The sequence below is a fragment of the Cervus canadensis genome, chromosome 23 (assembly GCF_019320065.1).
Source record: "Cervus canadensis isolate Bull #8, Minnesota chromosome 23, ASM1932006v1, whole genome shotgun sequence".
Taxonomy (NCBI): Eukaryota; Metazoa; Chordata; class Mammalia; order Artiodactyla; family Cervidae; genus Cervus; species Cervus canadensis.
Genome location: NC_057408.1, coordinates 40,079,874 through 40,095,479, shown reverse-complemented (window position 1 = coordinate 40,095,479; position 15,606 = coordinate 40,079,874). Strand labels below are relative to the sequence as shown.

Below are 15,606 nucleotides of genomic sequence, written 5' to 3'. Positions count from 1 at the left end.
AAGCCATGCCCCCTGCAGTAGAAGCAGAGTGTCTTAACCACTGAACTGTCAGGGAAGTTCCCTACTCTCTTTTAAGGCTCACCAGTTCATCTGTATTTGTCTTTTCTCATATCTCCTGATCGCACAGGTACTAGATTCTCTTTGCACGCCATTGGGTTACCTGGTTCGCGGTTTCTTCCATTTATGATATGATAGCCAGTCTTCAATCTCTTGTCAATATGGAGTGGACTTGCAATCTTCAGAATCTCTTCAGACGAGTTCCCTTCTGCTTCAAGAGGATGGGGAAGAGAGTGTCTGGAAAGCCATGCACTAGGGCCCAACTCACTAAGGAATCAATGCCAGAAGAGCAACTTTTAAAATTTCTTTATTTATAGACATTTCAGAACCACTGAAATCAATGATGAATTTTTTTTAGACACAACATAACCATGTTTATCTTGAGGTACACATCGGGCCCATAGATAATGCTCTGGAAACAGTGCAACTGTTAACCCCAGGTTCCAAGCCAAGAAACTGTAAAGATGGTTACAAAATCCTTTGAAAAGAATAAACCATTTCCATTTAAGTCAAGGAAAACGCCCACATTTTTGATGGAGTTGAATTTTTAGGCTGAGCTGAAATGATATTTTAAAGGGAACTTCATATGAGAATGGGAGATGTTTATATTTAAGAAATGATCTGAGCCTTACAACATGAGATTGGAGACAAAAGGAATTCATAATCCGATAAGCTCATTACAAAACTCACAGCCTAAAAATTAAGAGCAGCAAAATTACAGAAGATGTTTGTATACAGTTTCAACACAAATCACGTTTACCCTTGGTTTCTGGCTTTCACAAGGAGACAAATGTTCAAATACCAAGTTCTGAAGACTAAACGACGTGACTGGCTAAGAAGTAGCCATCAGAATTTCGCACTATCACAGCCCCACCGTGTAAAAGTCCTACTTTCCATTATTTGCCCCCTGGCTATTTTATTTTTCTTGCCCCAGCAGTCTGGTGCCATTACGAGAAAAATAGTGGGAATTGGTATAGTGGTGGTAAATTTCTAAAAGTCTTGTGTGTCCAACAACAGATTTCACATTTCACTGAAGTTGAAATGTCTTTGAACAGTTCACTAGGGTCTTTGGAGAACTGTCTGGTTTTCCAGTTTGTTATTCAAAATGTTAACCTCACGCTCTTTAGGCATGAGGAGTAGTGACTTGTGTGTGACACGGAGTGTTGGTTAGGTGATGGGCCCTCTATTCATCCACACCCACTCCCTGAACTGCTTGAGGAGTCGTGTGGACAATGTACAGTTGGTTCTGGAATGTCGCCAGAGGGTGTTTACCCATGTGTCTGAAAACAGTTGGAATGGACAGTCATAATATTTCCCCATAAGATTGTTTTATTTCTACATGAGACAAGAATAAACATTGCAGTTTAGTTGAATGGGCAGCTCGCTGCAACTTCATAAACTTGAACGGCATATGTGGGTTGAAAGGGTCTCAATGTAAATTTCACAGTTCATAAAGTTGAGCGGCTCGACTTAAAAGAGAGAGAACATGCAGGCGTTTATGAGATCTTGAGAGGGAACTGATCTGTGAGTGCTTGAGTTCGCCCTCCCAATGTGAGTCGGACCCACATTTTACATTTTCGCTGCTTGGTTTGATTTATTGCTGAGTTTCCTTTCTGATGGGGGTTGTGATGATTTTAGCCATGAATTTAAGGACCCCAAATAGGAGTCCTGTTTGGACACTTTCTCCCAGGCCTTGGGGGTCAGTGCACAGACTGTGAGGCACCTGCCAGAGATGTCCTGTCCTGACTTGGTTGGTTAGAAACGATTCTGGGTGTGGGGGTCTTTCTATACTGCTTTTCAATGCAAAATCGCAGCTCAAGAAGGGAAGGGCTGTCTCCTTCCTACCCCTGTTCTGCATTTCTTGTCATGATTCTCTGTGGCTATGCAGGCCTTGTCTAGTCAGGGTGCCATGTGGCTTCAGACATGCCAAAAGATACTTATTACCAATTAAAACAAAATTCCAGTCAGTAGAAAAGAATACTAGCCAGTGGGACTCAGAGATGTTTTGTGTCTCCAACGCTTTCCAAGCTTTGACGGTCTTGTCGTGTTTCTTTGATACTCTTTTCATAGAGGCTGCCATTTTTTCCATCTGTGGCTTTTTGAAAGACAGAGCACACTTAACTGTCGCTATATCCAACTGCTCAGGAGATTTCATGTTTCTCTTACACAGACTCAGTCTCAACAACTGTGGTTTTAAATATAAACATTATGAGTTTCAAGAGGGCAGGAACTGTTCTTGATATCAACCTGTCAAGTCATCCTAGCATGGTGCCCAGCACACAAATGATGCTCAGTGAATTTTGAGTGTGTGACTAAAAGGCCATATAGTCCCTGCCCTCACGGAGTCTCTATGTTGCCATCAATACAAACTCAACGTACATAAGCCAAGACAAAAAAAACAACTTTTTTTTTTTAAAGGAAAAAAAAGATAAAAAGAATCAGTTGTTCATGTGGGGCAACCTTCATAGTAAACTCAAACCCACCTATTCCTCCCTCCTGAATTGAGAACGGTGCCTGGGCCTAAGGATTCACCAATGGGTTAAACAAGATTTTGTCAGAGAAAACTTGCTACTATTCAACAGCCTCCTGATTTTATTTTAAAGAAAGGTTCTGAGAGGTTAACTTTACCTAAGGGGTTGCCCCTGGAACTGAAGGATGGTTTCCCAACAGGAAAAGTCAGAGCGGCTATATGCCATCTAAGTGCAGTACTGGAAGCTTGTACACAGACTTGCCAGTTACTTATGAAGAGGTGAGCCAGTCTGACAAGTTTTACAGGGTATTCTTTTTATGGGGTACTTTTAACCTAGAGTATTTGCATTTTGAGAGACCTGTGAAGGGAAAAAGGCTTTATTTAAAAAAAAAGATTTAAGATGGAAAATGAGACAATGTATCAATTCACCTCAGTTCTAATTCACCTCAATTCTAAACAATGAGATGGATTAAAAATATTTTTCATGTCAAGAAATGAAGCCATATTGAAAAGGTCTGCAAAATTAGAACTGGTGGGTTTTGTCTTTCCACTTGTGGACTCATTTTGATGAGCAGGAAGAGCAGATAATAACATACAAGCCAATCCTGCTTGTCACGCTGACACCTGGGTGGCTGTCTGTCCATCTGGAATGTGGGGACAGACTTCAGGATCGCAGGGCTGAGGATGATAACCTGTTCAGAGAAGGAAAATGTTTCTAAGATTTATATTCCTTCAAAAAGTCAAGAACGATATTGATGCCATCGTATTTTGGAATAGTTAATCATGTTTGGCAAAAACTGTCAGACTGGGTTCTGGAACTGTTGGAATGAAAGTATGGTAAATCATGTATTTTCTTTGGACGAGAGGAAAGAAGAGGTTTCTGAACTAGACAAGAACTCTTACTGATGCTCTAAAAAATGATGCAACAGACATAGCACAGATCAAAGCAGAGGGCGGTGTGTCTGACTTCTGAGCTCTCCTAAAGCACAAAGCATGTTGAACATGAGACATGGCTCTGAAAACTGCTCTCCAGACCCCTCATCACCAGGTACCAGGAGAAGAAGACCCTCAAACCCGAGAATTATCACTCAGTAGAAATGATCAGTTCCCCAGACATGAATGGGCATGGGAGTATTCTATGCAAAACCCAGCCTATAACAGGTTTAAAATTCAACTTAACTCTTCAATACAGACTCTGTACTGGTTTGTTCCAAGTTTTCCATGCTGGAGCCTGGTAAGACTGAGCTTTGAGGGACAGGGTTCTAAGAATCTTTGACATTATTCTGTCCACTCTACCCAAGAGTTGACTTAGTTAATGGCCTCAAACTTTCAGTGGATATCTCAAAGTGAACAGATGTTACCTAAAAGATCAGACTCATATGGATGTTGAAAACATACATTTGTATCATGTCTAGATAAATATACATACACATATATAGTCTGGGTATCTTTTCTCTGCTCAATAAAATTAGCAGCTACAGGTAAATTGTTGTGGTCATGATTTATTATTTCTAAGGACGTCTTAGACCCTCTACCAGCACAAGACTTGATAAAACGCCTCTTGATAAAAAGATTCCCATCAAGCACATAACATTGCAGTGTCATTTCACATCACTAACATTTTCAGGCACAAGAGGAAAACGATTAGCACTGATCAGTCCAAATAACAGAGCATAGACTAGAGTTAACTGTCTGAAGTCGATTCTCCCAGAGGAGGGGATTGTTCAAAAGTGTGTGTGTGTGTGTGTGTGTGTGTGTGTTAAAGATTTCTTATGTTTGTTTCTCAGCTTTGGCTATTTTGTAAATAAATATCAGACCTTCTTGCATAAACCTACTTGGGTAAGAAGTATTTCTCTGAACATGCCTTTTGTCTTTTAGCAGCTGTTGAGTGTTGAGTGACGTACAAGGCACACCTCTAAGTGTTCTGTACAGCATTTTTATTGATGTACAAAATAGCCTGTTCACCATTCAAAAATCGTAATCTGCATAGTAAGAGTTTTTCTCTTATCCCTATTTACAGCGAAGGTTTTTAGTGCAAAAAAAAAAAAAAAGAAATCCATGAAACCGTGTCCCAGCCAGTCCCATCTAGCACAACACGGTTCTCAGTTTTGCTCCTTGCCAGCTGGGCTTATTTGGCTATATTTTGGGTCTCCAGCCGTTAATGAACTGCAGGATTTTCTTCACCTGCAGTTTGCTCAGTTTGAAATCCTCCGAGAGGATTTCCTCCGTGAGCTGAACGAGCAGATTGCCGTCGATCTTCTCGGTCACGAAGAACACGATGACGTCCTCTGACAGCCCGATGAACCTCAGGGACTTGGACACCTCTTCGACCGAGAGTCCCGACAGGTCGGCGGGCGGCTGCCACGGGGACCCGTCGCCGCAGGAGCGGGGGGCCAGCTGCAGGTGGATTGGCGACGAGAAGGGGTAGGGCGCGGAGAGGAGGTCCTGCGCGCCCTTCTGCACGAAGTAGGCGTCCTCGGACAGGTCCGGCGACCCGGACTTGGGGGCTTCCTCAGCACCGTCGATTTGCAGGGGCAGAGGCAGGGTGTCCGGGGCCGCTTTCTCTTCCAGCGGCCTCGGGGCCCTGGGGGGCAAGGCCGGGCAGGAGCTGCTCTGCTTGGCCGGCCCGCCCACCAGGCTCCTGTCGCCCGAGCGCTCCAGGCAGTAGCTGGCCGACTTGGGACAGCCCGCGGGCTCCGCGGGGCCCGGCCCGGGCGGGCTGGCGGCCAGCTCGCGGCCGTCCAGCTCGAAGGCGGCCGGGCAGTTTCTCTTGGGCGTGCCCGGTGTCTTCTGCCGGGGGTAACTGTAGCTGCGGCTCGGATCCAGCAGGAAGTCGCTCCTGGTGTGGGTCTCCGACGCTCCCGAGTAATGGTTTGGCCACGAGAGCCTGGAGGACAGAGCTTCAGAAGTCGGGCTGCCGCACGGGGACTTGGGGTCCACGGACTCCGCCTTCACTCGGTTACACGGGTAGCAGGACACGGGAGCGCTCTCGGAGGGACTCGTCTCACTTTTAGTGACGCTGCTTAAAAGCCAAACACACAGAGAGAGGGGTGAGTGAGAAAGTGACAGCGCAACATCCAGCCTAGCTTTAGCCCATCGATGTCACTTCTGAGTAGAAAAACGTTAGGAAGCAAATATTTCTTATCATGAATTCAATAAAGTATCTACTTAACCTCACTTTAAAACAAAAAAAATTTTAAAGAATCTTTAAATTACTAAGATACATCAGTAGCTATGGATATGAAGATACTGATTTAATAAGCTACAGCAGAGATGGCAAATAGATTTTTAACTACAAGAAAATCACTTGTTAGTGAGTGCCTGGATCTTTGTGATGAGAAAAATCTTTAGTGCTGTTTGGGCTTATCATCAATAGGGTCTGATTGATCAGTGATATCTGCAGTGGGCAAGGGGGTGGGGGGGCGTGAGGGAAGAGTTAGTGGGTGTCTTGTGCTCCAAGAACAGGACTACATCACCACCACCGATGACCTATCCATCCAGGAGTGCGAGGCTGAAAGAAAGGTTTCAAATACAGTGCTTACGCTTGCCTTGGTTTCTGCGCAGTTAACACCAGCACAAAGATTTAAATGTCCAGAGAACGAAAAACACCTGCCAAGGATAGCTGCTGTAACCTGCCAGGAGCACATGTGATCCCTGCAGCTCTGGGGCGCTATCTTCAGAACAACCATAAAACCCGAGTGTGCTCAGAGGTGGGTGACCGAGGTGGGGTGGGGTGGGCAGTGGGTGGAACTGAGTCCGCCTCTTTGGGAGAAGAGAAGAGGTACATTCACGGCTGACCTCACGGTTTCACAGCCTGACCAAGAGAAGTGGGTAGACCCAAATTTGTTTCTCTAGACACAAGAAACAGTTGAAAGTTACATAGAGATAGATATAATGTAATATAATGAAAGATTTCTAAAAAAAAAAAAAAAAAAGTTCTCAGCCTGTGCCAACCATGGAATGAGCCACACTGCAGAAGCATTTGCTCAGGGCACCGGGAGGATGGAAATGGAAGACGGTCTGACAGGGATGGTCAGGAAGGGACCCCGGCTCTGGGTGGACATTCAGTGGAGGCAGCACCCCTGTGATTCCGCGTCTCCCTGGCAGTTGCTGTCTGCTGGGCTGAAGTCAGAGTGGAGAGCAGCATTGGCTAGGCTTATCACTGAACCCCGCAGACTCTGCAGTCTGCTTATACCACTGGCTCCTCCATCCGAGCTCAGAACCAATAGGGTCGATGCTCCTCCAGCAAAAATAAAAAGAGAAAAAACTACCTTTCCTATCAGCGCGGAGAGGGGCCGGCTCCCTGACACTGTCTGCAAGGACCGGGGGCCTTGGCTGCTGAGGGGCCCGTGGGGGAAGCGGGCGCTGGCATAGGACTTACATGTCGTGCAGCCCTGAAGAATAGTAGGACAAGGTGGGGCTGGGCGAGCGAGTCTGCGGCCGCGCCGGCTTGGCTGTGCGAGGAGGGACCGAGGGGCTGGTGGACTGAGGCTTTGCGCTGCGGGGCGGGACCGGCGGCGCGTTCAGGAGCCGGCACTCTTCCCGGACCTGGCGCAGAAGAGAACACGCGGGGTTAGCGACACGCGACCCGGAGGGGCCCGAGGCTGCTCTGACGCGACACCAGCTGCGATGGACGGAGCGGAGGGGAGACCGGAGCTGACAGGGGGCTGCCAGACGTGGGGCGATTTTGCAAGAAACCAGTTTGGCAAATGCTGCTGAAATGTAGCAAGGAGCGGGGAAGGACAGCCCAGCGAGGGCGCTGGTGATCCGTGGGGACGCAGAAAAGAGGAGCAGGAAGAAAGTAAGGGTGTAGAGAGATCACAAGCTTACTAGAGGATGCCATTCTCCTGGGGAGTGGTGTTTCTTCACTGTTCAAGCTGAATTCGACTTGATCCAAACCTTAGGGGCAGAGGTTTGGATCCATTCCTTGTCTAATGGAAAAGCTTCTCCACGGCTTCTCACGGGTAAATGTGCACCTCAATCCCCTGGGGATCTTGTTTCTTGCAGATTCTGACTCAGTAGCCAAGGGTGGGGCCTGAGGCTCTGCATTTTTCTAACAAGCTCCCCGGGTGATGCAAGCCGGGCTGGACCAGAGACCATATATACTGAGAAACAAGGCGGCAGATGGTGGAATGAGGCAGCTCTCCAAATCCCCAAAATAGTACTGTGTGTACGAGCTGACTCTGCCTCTCCCGCCCTCCTTCATCTTCCCACCAGAGAGGAGGCAGGTGACCCGTGCCAGCAGCAGCCTGCCTTCACCCGGCTTGTCTGAGATTCACAGTCGGCCTTGAGAACATGGTTCTTTATAATGAAGCAGATATTTTACGTACTTCTCTCTGTCAGACAGCAGGGGGCAGTTTATACCTGATTCAGCTACTCTAGCCTTAACTCCATAGGGAAAAACTGAGCCAATTCTGACTCAAAAAAAAAAAAAAAAAGGCTTTGCCTGCTTTTAGGCTGTGTTTCCACCTTTCTTTCCCCCACCCTTGCCTCGATTCCTCCATCTCAGGGGCCCTGGGGTAATGAAGACAATGAAATAACAGCTCCCATTACCTTTTGGTTGGGAGTTTGCTGAAGACTAAATGAGATGTGCTCCCGTTACATCACATTGTCTACCACCTACGCTGCACCCGGCCTCGAACTGGCTTCCAAGGCCTGATTCACTTGCAGTAGAAAACCAGCCATTAAGAACAGTTATGTGACCCCGGGTGACCCGGCAAATCTCAACTCTAAGCGAAATGGAAGCCATTAGGTCTCATCCTTTGGCATTTCTCCCTGGGTCCGCTCCCACACAGAGGACCCACCAGATAACAAGTTTTCATCTCAGAGGCTCTTTAGGCTGAAACAAAATATTCAGAGCAGCGGATTTTCTTCACCAGCTGCAGGCTTTCCCCTTTTGAGCTTTTCTTAAGAAGGTGGTGGTGGAGGAAATGAGGTTTGGATAGGGAGGAGAGAGGCCTGTAAGCTGGCCCAGGGGGCTCTTGCCCCACTTTGGGGTCTTCTGCAGAAGCTGAGACGCAACCAGGACACTGCAAAGCTCTGGCTGTCTGCTCCCCTCCCTGACTTTTGGAAGCATGGACTAATTACAAAAGAAGTAAAACAGTGTTTCCGTTTTGCTAGCAAACTGCAAAGGAGCCAACTGTGTTTCTTTTCTTTCTTAAGGAATGTCTTTAGAGTCTAGGGTGGATGGGTGTAACTTCTATAGATGTGCCTGGTTCTGTTTATGCGAGAGTGACAAGAATCATGGAAAACGTGAGAGGATAAGGAGTCTTGTCAATTTTTCGATTTTAAAAATAGTCACTTTTCAATAGGGGATTAGAGAGAAGTATGAGGGTTAAGGCTGAATCTGATTTAGAAACTTCTAAATTTTGGAATTAGTCGTTAAATACACTTAATTAGGGATCGCTGACCTAGATGTCAATGATGATATGCTAAGATGTCAATTACAATCTCATTTAAAAAATGTATTTATTTTTAATGGAAGGATATGACTTTACAATATTGTGTTGGTTTCTGCCATAGGATCACTGGCTGATCTAGGTCTTGGAACACAGAAAAGCAGCCACGTGTAGTTGAATTTGACCTCTGGGAAGCCCTCTCTTCTCTCATAACCCCAGGCACTCAAGGTCCCTGACAGCTTCTTCTGCCTCCTCCTTGCCTAACTGGGTAGTCAGTCCTAAGAGCTTCCCCATAGGTTGGGGGTGGAAAGAGTACTATTAATAAAAAGAGGTGTTTGTAGGTGACAGGGCCTGGTGAGGTAAGCTTGGCTGACTGAGAGCCTTTCCAGCTAAACCCCAAACAGCACTTGAAATATGGAAAGCTCCTGAGATGGCCACATGACTCTTGAAAGGAATTCAAGAACAAAGGGGTGTGTGTGTGTGTATGTGTGTGAATGAATGATAGAGCTGCTCACTCTTGGGATCTATCAGTGAGGAGATACTAACATGAGGCCAGGAAAAAGAGCTCTTCCCTTGTGACGAGAAGGCAGTGTCATTAAGTCACTTCAGTCGTGTCTGACTCTTTGTGACCCTGTGGACTACAGCTTGCCAGGCTCCTCTGTCCATGGGATTCTCCGGGCAAGAATACTGGAGTGGGTTGAGAAGGCAGTTTGGGTGTAATCACATGACTTCAAGAGCTAGGCTTATCTGAAACCCATTTAGGAGACAAAGGTAGTTAAAAATAAAACAACACCTGACTTCAGAGGGACCCTGTCCTGGATGAGAACTGAGCCGTACAGGGTGGAGGCACAAATTCGTGCCTTGCCCAGCAGGTGTGGCAGGGCAGCCGTGGTGGGTGAGCCCTGCTCACAGCTGTGCAGACAGATGCGTCTCCACGTGTTACTTTCAACTTGTGGCTGCAGATGTGGGTGCTTGAAGGAAGTTGGACAGCAGTGTATTTTATGGGAAAAATTATATATGCTTTGGGGTTCCGAGGTTACACATCACAGGGTTTATGGTGCCATCTTACTTCCTAACTCTTACATCCTTTCAACAGAAATCATTCTACTTTCCTTTGGATTTAATTCATCACGGGACATTTGTATCCAAGAGAAAAGTAGCTGTGGCTTGAAATGTATTTCATCTGACAATCAAAGGTAATTTACAAGACCCGAGGGCCAATCACCCTATTTCCAGTTTTCCCTCATATTCCGTTTCATGCTGAAGTGCTACATTTTCAGCACATTCCTTCTAAAAGTCTCAGCATGTGGCTTTCATCATGTTACTTCCCATCTCCTGTGGCCCCTCTGACTATGGACAAAGTCCCGCTTCTCCTGCCTCCCACCGAGGCCTGCAGCAGTCTTTCTAGTGATTTCCTCCCATCTGATGCCATCTTTCTAGTATTTCCCCTGCTCTCCGCTGTGTGACAGGTCCCTCCAGTGGGGAAGGTTCCGTATCACCTAAACTTATTCCTTGTACTTTTCCTGTCTGTCTCTGCTTTAGTTCCAACTGCCCCCCACACCCCCGCCCTTGTCACTGCCTAAGGCCCAGCCCTGACCTTTACAGGTGCCGTTTGGGACCGTCACACACGCCATCAGCACGCGTCGCTGCTTCTGAACTCTGCACAGATGCTGTTTATATTTACTCACTCTCCATGTATATTCAAGGAGCCGGAAAGTGGACATGCTAGGGTCTGTGGTCATTGTTCTTACTGCTCTGTGGATGACAGAGTTTGGGGACTTGTCACCCCTGGCCCAAATATGTCACCTAGAATGCCAGGCAGAGGTTACTGGATGTCACCCGACAAACACAAGGCATTTTATTTTTAAACGTATACCATAAGAATGCCTTTTATATTTTTATGTGGAAACTTATTGATAAGTCATCTGGGCTACAAGTTAATTTTTGTGTGTGTGATTTCATATTGGTATCAATTTAGGGGAAAAAAGGTGTGTAGCAGACTTGGTCTCAGTGACCACCATCAACTCTGCCACCACTAACCTGGACGTGGTATTGGTGAAAATGACAGTTATTTCTGAACTGGGAAATGTTGTGGCTTCATTAGGGAAGCATGGGGGTGGAGAGGAGGGGAGAGGTATTTGGATGACCAAGAATAAACCCCCTAAGGCTGGAGCTAAGCAAGGAGATGGCATTGAGTCTGAGGCAGGTATCATTATCTATCACAGGTTATGGGTGACTTTTGCCTCCTGGTGAGTGATCTCTGGTGATGAGCAGCTTGAGTGCTTACAGCCAAGCTCCTGGCATCTGGTTATGATGGGGTCAATCCACAGCACGAATTCAGGGCGAGCAAGCTCCCACCCAAACCCAGAGCCTGGCTTTACCAGCAGTTCTCTGGTCTAAAGCCTTTCTTTCCAGCAGAACCCCCCACCCCAACCCTGCACAATCTTCTCATCCTTGCCCCTTTACAGGTCTTGTCCCTTTTCTACAGCAATGTTCAATGATCCAGTCTTATCAGAGATAAGATACTGCTGCCCGGAGTAAGATACTTCTCCCCAGTGTTCAAGGTGCAGACTGCCGACCCAGGGCTAATCAGAGAGCTGATTTATTGAGAGGATGAATAGCGAGCTCCGCCCTTTCTAGAACCTCACTTCTCTCTAGTCTATGAGGCATCTGTTCAGCGAGGCATTGCCAAGTGACTGCCTGGAATGCACACAGTTCCCTAGTGGGGTTTGAAGGAAGCTGTGGGAGGGGTCCGTCCGGGGACTAACGAATGGCCAGACCGCGGGGACCATCTACCCCGCTGCCCCTGCAAGTCTGAAGAACATGCATCACTTCCCTTTTCCCTACAAACAACATGAATCCCACTTACGACTGACTTGCTCAGTTCCGTGAGGAGTGCCCACACAGGCTCACTGAGAGGGTGTGGAGTAGGGCTGACAGGAACGAGGCGCCCCGGGAATTAGCTGGGAGGGGGGTGATGGAGGCCAGCACACGACACAGATAGAAACAGGTTCCCTAACAGCAGAAGGTGGAACGCAGATCCGTGGGAGGATCATGGATGATTCAAGAGGCAGGAGAAGGACAAACTCATAGGAAATTAAGCTGAGGAAGGCTGGAGGCGGAAGGAGTCGTGAGTGTAGGAGAGAGGCAGGAAAGCACCCCCAGAATGATGATTTGGTCTGGGGGCTCAGAAGGCGAGACAAATCCTGGTGCTGTTGATTCAGACAGACACTTGGGAAGAAGAACGGGCGCTGGGAGAAACCAAGGAGTTCAGGGTCGAAGAGAGTTTGAGCTCAGTGTTCTATTGATAGAATCTGAAGACGAGAAGAGGGCTGGACCGCTAAGAGGCGGCAGAGGAGGAGACCAAGGCGGAGAAACACAGGGCCCGCATCTCACTGCTCACGGCAGGGAACAGGCCCTGCTGGCATCACAGAAGCGGACGGTGGGAGGACAGCTCAGGAAGATGTGTGACAGTTAGCAGGTCACTGAGGATCTTAGCACATGAAGCTTCAGTTGAGTGAGAAGACCAGAAGCAGATTCCAGGGGAGTCAAAGCCGGAACAGGAGGCCAGGGAGGAGTTAGTGAGGACAGACCAGTCCTTCCAAGAAGGAAGGGGAGGAGCCATTAGGCAGGGATACTGGACTGAAGGAGGCGCGGCTTTTTTCTTGGAAGAAACTTGAAAATGTGCCTGAGTGGGTACATGCACGCACGTGACCTGGAGGTCGAGTGTACATTGACTCCAGGGACAGACAGAACACACTTCCCCACAGTGCTCTGCTTTCCCCGGGCCAGTACTGGCCACGTTAAACCAGAAAAATAATGGCAGCTTATTATCTAAGAGCGTCCCAGGTGGCGCTAGTGGTAAAGAACCTGCCTGCCACTGCAGGTAAGAGATGCAGGTTTGATCGCTGGGTCAGGAAGATCGCCTGGAAGAGGGTACAGCAATGCACTCCAATCTTCTTGCCTGGAGAATCCCATGGACAGAGGAACCTGGCGGGTTGTGGTACATAGGGTCGCAAAGAGTTGGACACGACCCAAGCAACTTAGCACACAAGCAGAGCAAAGATGGCCACACCCGGTAGAATAAGTGACTTCGGAAAGCTTTATGTAGCTATGTGAAGGTGGTTGACAAGATCAAAGCCCAATTCCAACCTGTGGTCAGAATCTCATGCATCACAGAGTGGGACTCTTTATTTTCAGAATACTCTCCAGAAAGTGTAACTTGGTTTCCTGACTCCTGGAATAGACATTTAAAGGATCCTATCTCCTCCTCACTCCTCATAGATGAAAGTCTGTTTAGCTGGTGGGGGGAACTGAGCCCTATCTGAAGGACCAATAATTTATGAAAAATGGAAAACAAGGTCTTCTCCCTAAATAGTCACATGTTAAAGACAATGCATGAGAATGTGTTACAAATACAAAGCGTGTTATAGCATGGTTGGAAACGGGTAAATGTCAATGTTTAGCAGACAAAAATTCAAACATTACATACAACTGGAGTATCTTATACACACAAAATACTTTCTTCTGTGACATTCTCTTTCTGACACTATCTAGGGACTAAAACAACACAACAAACAAAAGACACACAGCGTGCCTATGAAGCTACTCAGCAAAGGAATGGGGGCTTTTTTAGTCTGATGATGCTTCTTGGAAAGTCTTAGGTTCTCAGAACACTCTACTTGGCTTATGAAAGAAATGACACTTTCACACCCCATTCATTCACCAACTGGACCAATGAGACAGCCTAGGAAAATGGAATACTTACAACGACATGTTCCTTGATGAACTTTTTCTGGGGGAAAAAATTTCATAGCAGCGACTGTTGTTTAGTCGCTAAGTCATGTCCAACTCTTGCAACCCATTGACTGTAGCCTGACAGGCTCCTCTGTCCATGGGATTTTCCAGGCAAGAATACTGGAGTGGGTTGCCATTTCCTTCTCCAGGGGATCTTCCCAACCCAGGGATCGAATCCGGGTCTCCTGTATTGGCAGGTGGATTCTTTACAACTGAGCCACCTGGGAAGCCCATAGCAGCAATTACTCAATTTCGAATACAAGCAGTGGATCTGAAAGCAACTGACAATAAGACTCCGTGAGTCCTTGTCTACAGTCTAAAATCCGGCATCCCATGCCTGTGGATGAAAACCTTGGTGCTCAAAGACCACAGCTTGGTCACCAGGGCTGCAGCCATCCTTAGGCAGACCCAGGATCATTGCTTTTATGCTGACAATAATTCTGAAAACAGACACTAGGTGAGCTTGATCTAAAACTGGACTCACCTTCACTGTGAGTTTTCTTCTCTTAAAAAGCTGACTCGGGGATCATGTCAGTGTTCCGAAGAAAGGAGTTTTGTAACCAAGCTTCCCTGAACTTTGTAACTTTGCCTTGACTGCATGCCCTCTGCCCTGTATTTTACATTTCTTCCCACACTCCCTCTCCCAGATAACACAATCATTACAGCCTTAAGAAATCTGACTTATAAAGAGGCTTTTATACAAAGAGTTCACAACCCTGTCACATACCCATCAGGGGTATTCTAGGCCAAACAGAAATTCAAGTTTTAGAATGACAATGTGGCCATCAATGAACGTCTCTTTGATGAATTACGCAAGGGTAGATATGATTTACAGTCGAAATCCCGATTCTCAGATGCATGCATTTCTTTTTCGTCATTGTGCATGTGGACGATAAGGACCAAAGGCAGGCATGGGTCTGCCATGGCCTCCAACCTCCAGGCCTGGGGCAAAGGAGTCAAGGCCGAGGGCACAGGAGGCCGCTGCTGGGAAACCAGAAGGGCCCGCAGCTCTGAAAAGAATACTTGTTTAAATTCCAGGGTGCTTCCCTGGACTCCGAAGAAAGATGATGCCATTGGGGCAGAGAATAAAGCCCTTCTCTGAGCAAGGAGTATAATGCATGATAGATACACTGAAATAGGATATAACCTTCCTATTAATGTGATTTTGTGCGAATGGTAAACCCAAGAGTGCAGATTTGAAACAAGGGCTAGCCCAGAGACTAAAAAGTGACTTTATTAACATTCTAATCATCGAGACTTTCAGTAGACACCGGAGAAAACAATTTCTTGGCCAAGAAGGTTTCATTTAAAAACAAATAACTTACATAAAACTGAAGGCAATTAGTTTCAAAATTACTAGAACACAGTAATAATTCAGTCGTTATTTCAACTAACAAATGCGAAACGCAGGTATGCCTTGCTTACCGAGTACTCCTCAAAGGTTGTAATTAAAATGAATTAAATGTCAGATGCCTTAGGAGACCTTGTTAATTAGTGGAATCCTGAGTGAATCCTTTTGTAGAGCAATTATTTTGAAAAGTAAATAGTCATTTCCAGATGAACCTGTTTAATATCTAAATTTGACTATGAATATGTCAGGTTTACTTAAGAAAAACTTCCCTTTAGTGCCTTCCTAAATTTTTTTTTTAGCTTAATTTATATCACCTAACTTTTTTATTGGATTATGGATATACTGTATCTTTTATATATAGTAGTGTATGTATGTTATTTCCAAGCTCCTGATTTATCCCTCCCCACTTGCCTTCTCTAATATTAATATTCAACGGAAGGAGAAAGCCCAAAGACAAAATAAAAATTCAGAGTAGGAGCAATTATTTTTTTTCAAATTTATTTTGTTGAAGTATAGTTGATTTCCAATGTTGT

General features: G+C 46.3%; 1 protein-coding gene across 4 annotated transcripts in view; it reads right to left on the bottom strand.

Moving 5' to 3' along the window:
• Window positions 1-348: 348 nt before the first annotated feature.
• Window positions 349-15,606, bottom strand: part of GAREM1 (GRB2 associated regulator of MAPK1 subtype 1) — a 223,044-nt gene continuing 207,786 nt past the window's right edge. For 3 of the 4 annotated variants that reach the window (XM_043443677.1, XM_043443679.1, XM_043443680.1), the window contains 2 exons: window positions 6,909-7,075; window positions 349-5,549 (listed from right to left, as the gene is read on the bottom strand). In XM_043443677.1, the coding sequence (XP_043299612.1) occupies window positions 4,664-5,549; window positions 6,909-7,075 (1,053 nt within the window). In that variant the 3' untranslated portion in view covers window positions 349-4,663. The remainder of the gene's footprint in view (window positions 5,550-6,908; window positions 7,076-15,606) is intronic. The other variant, XM_043443678.1, reaches the window with a different exon arrangement.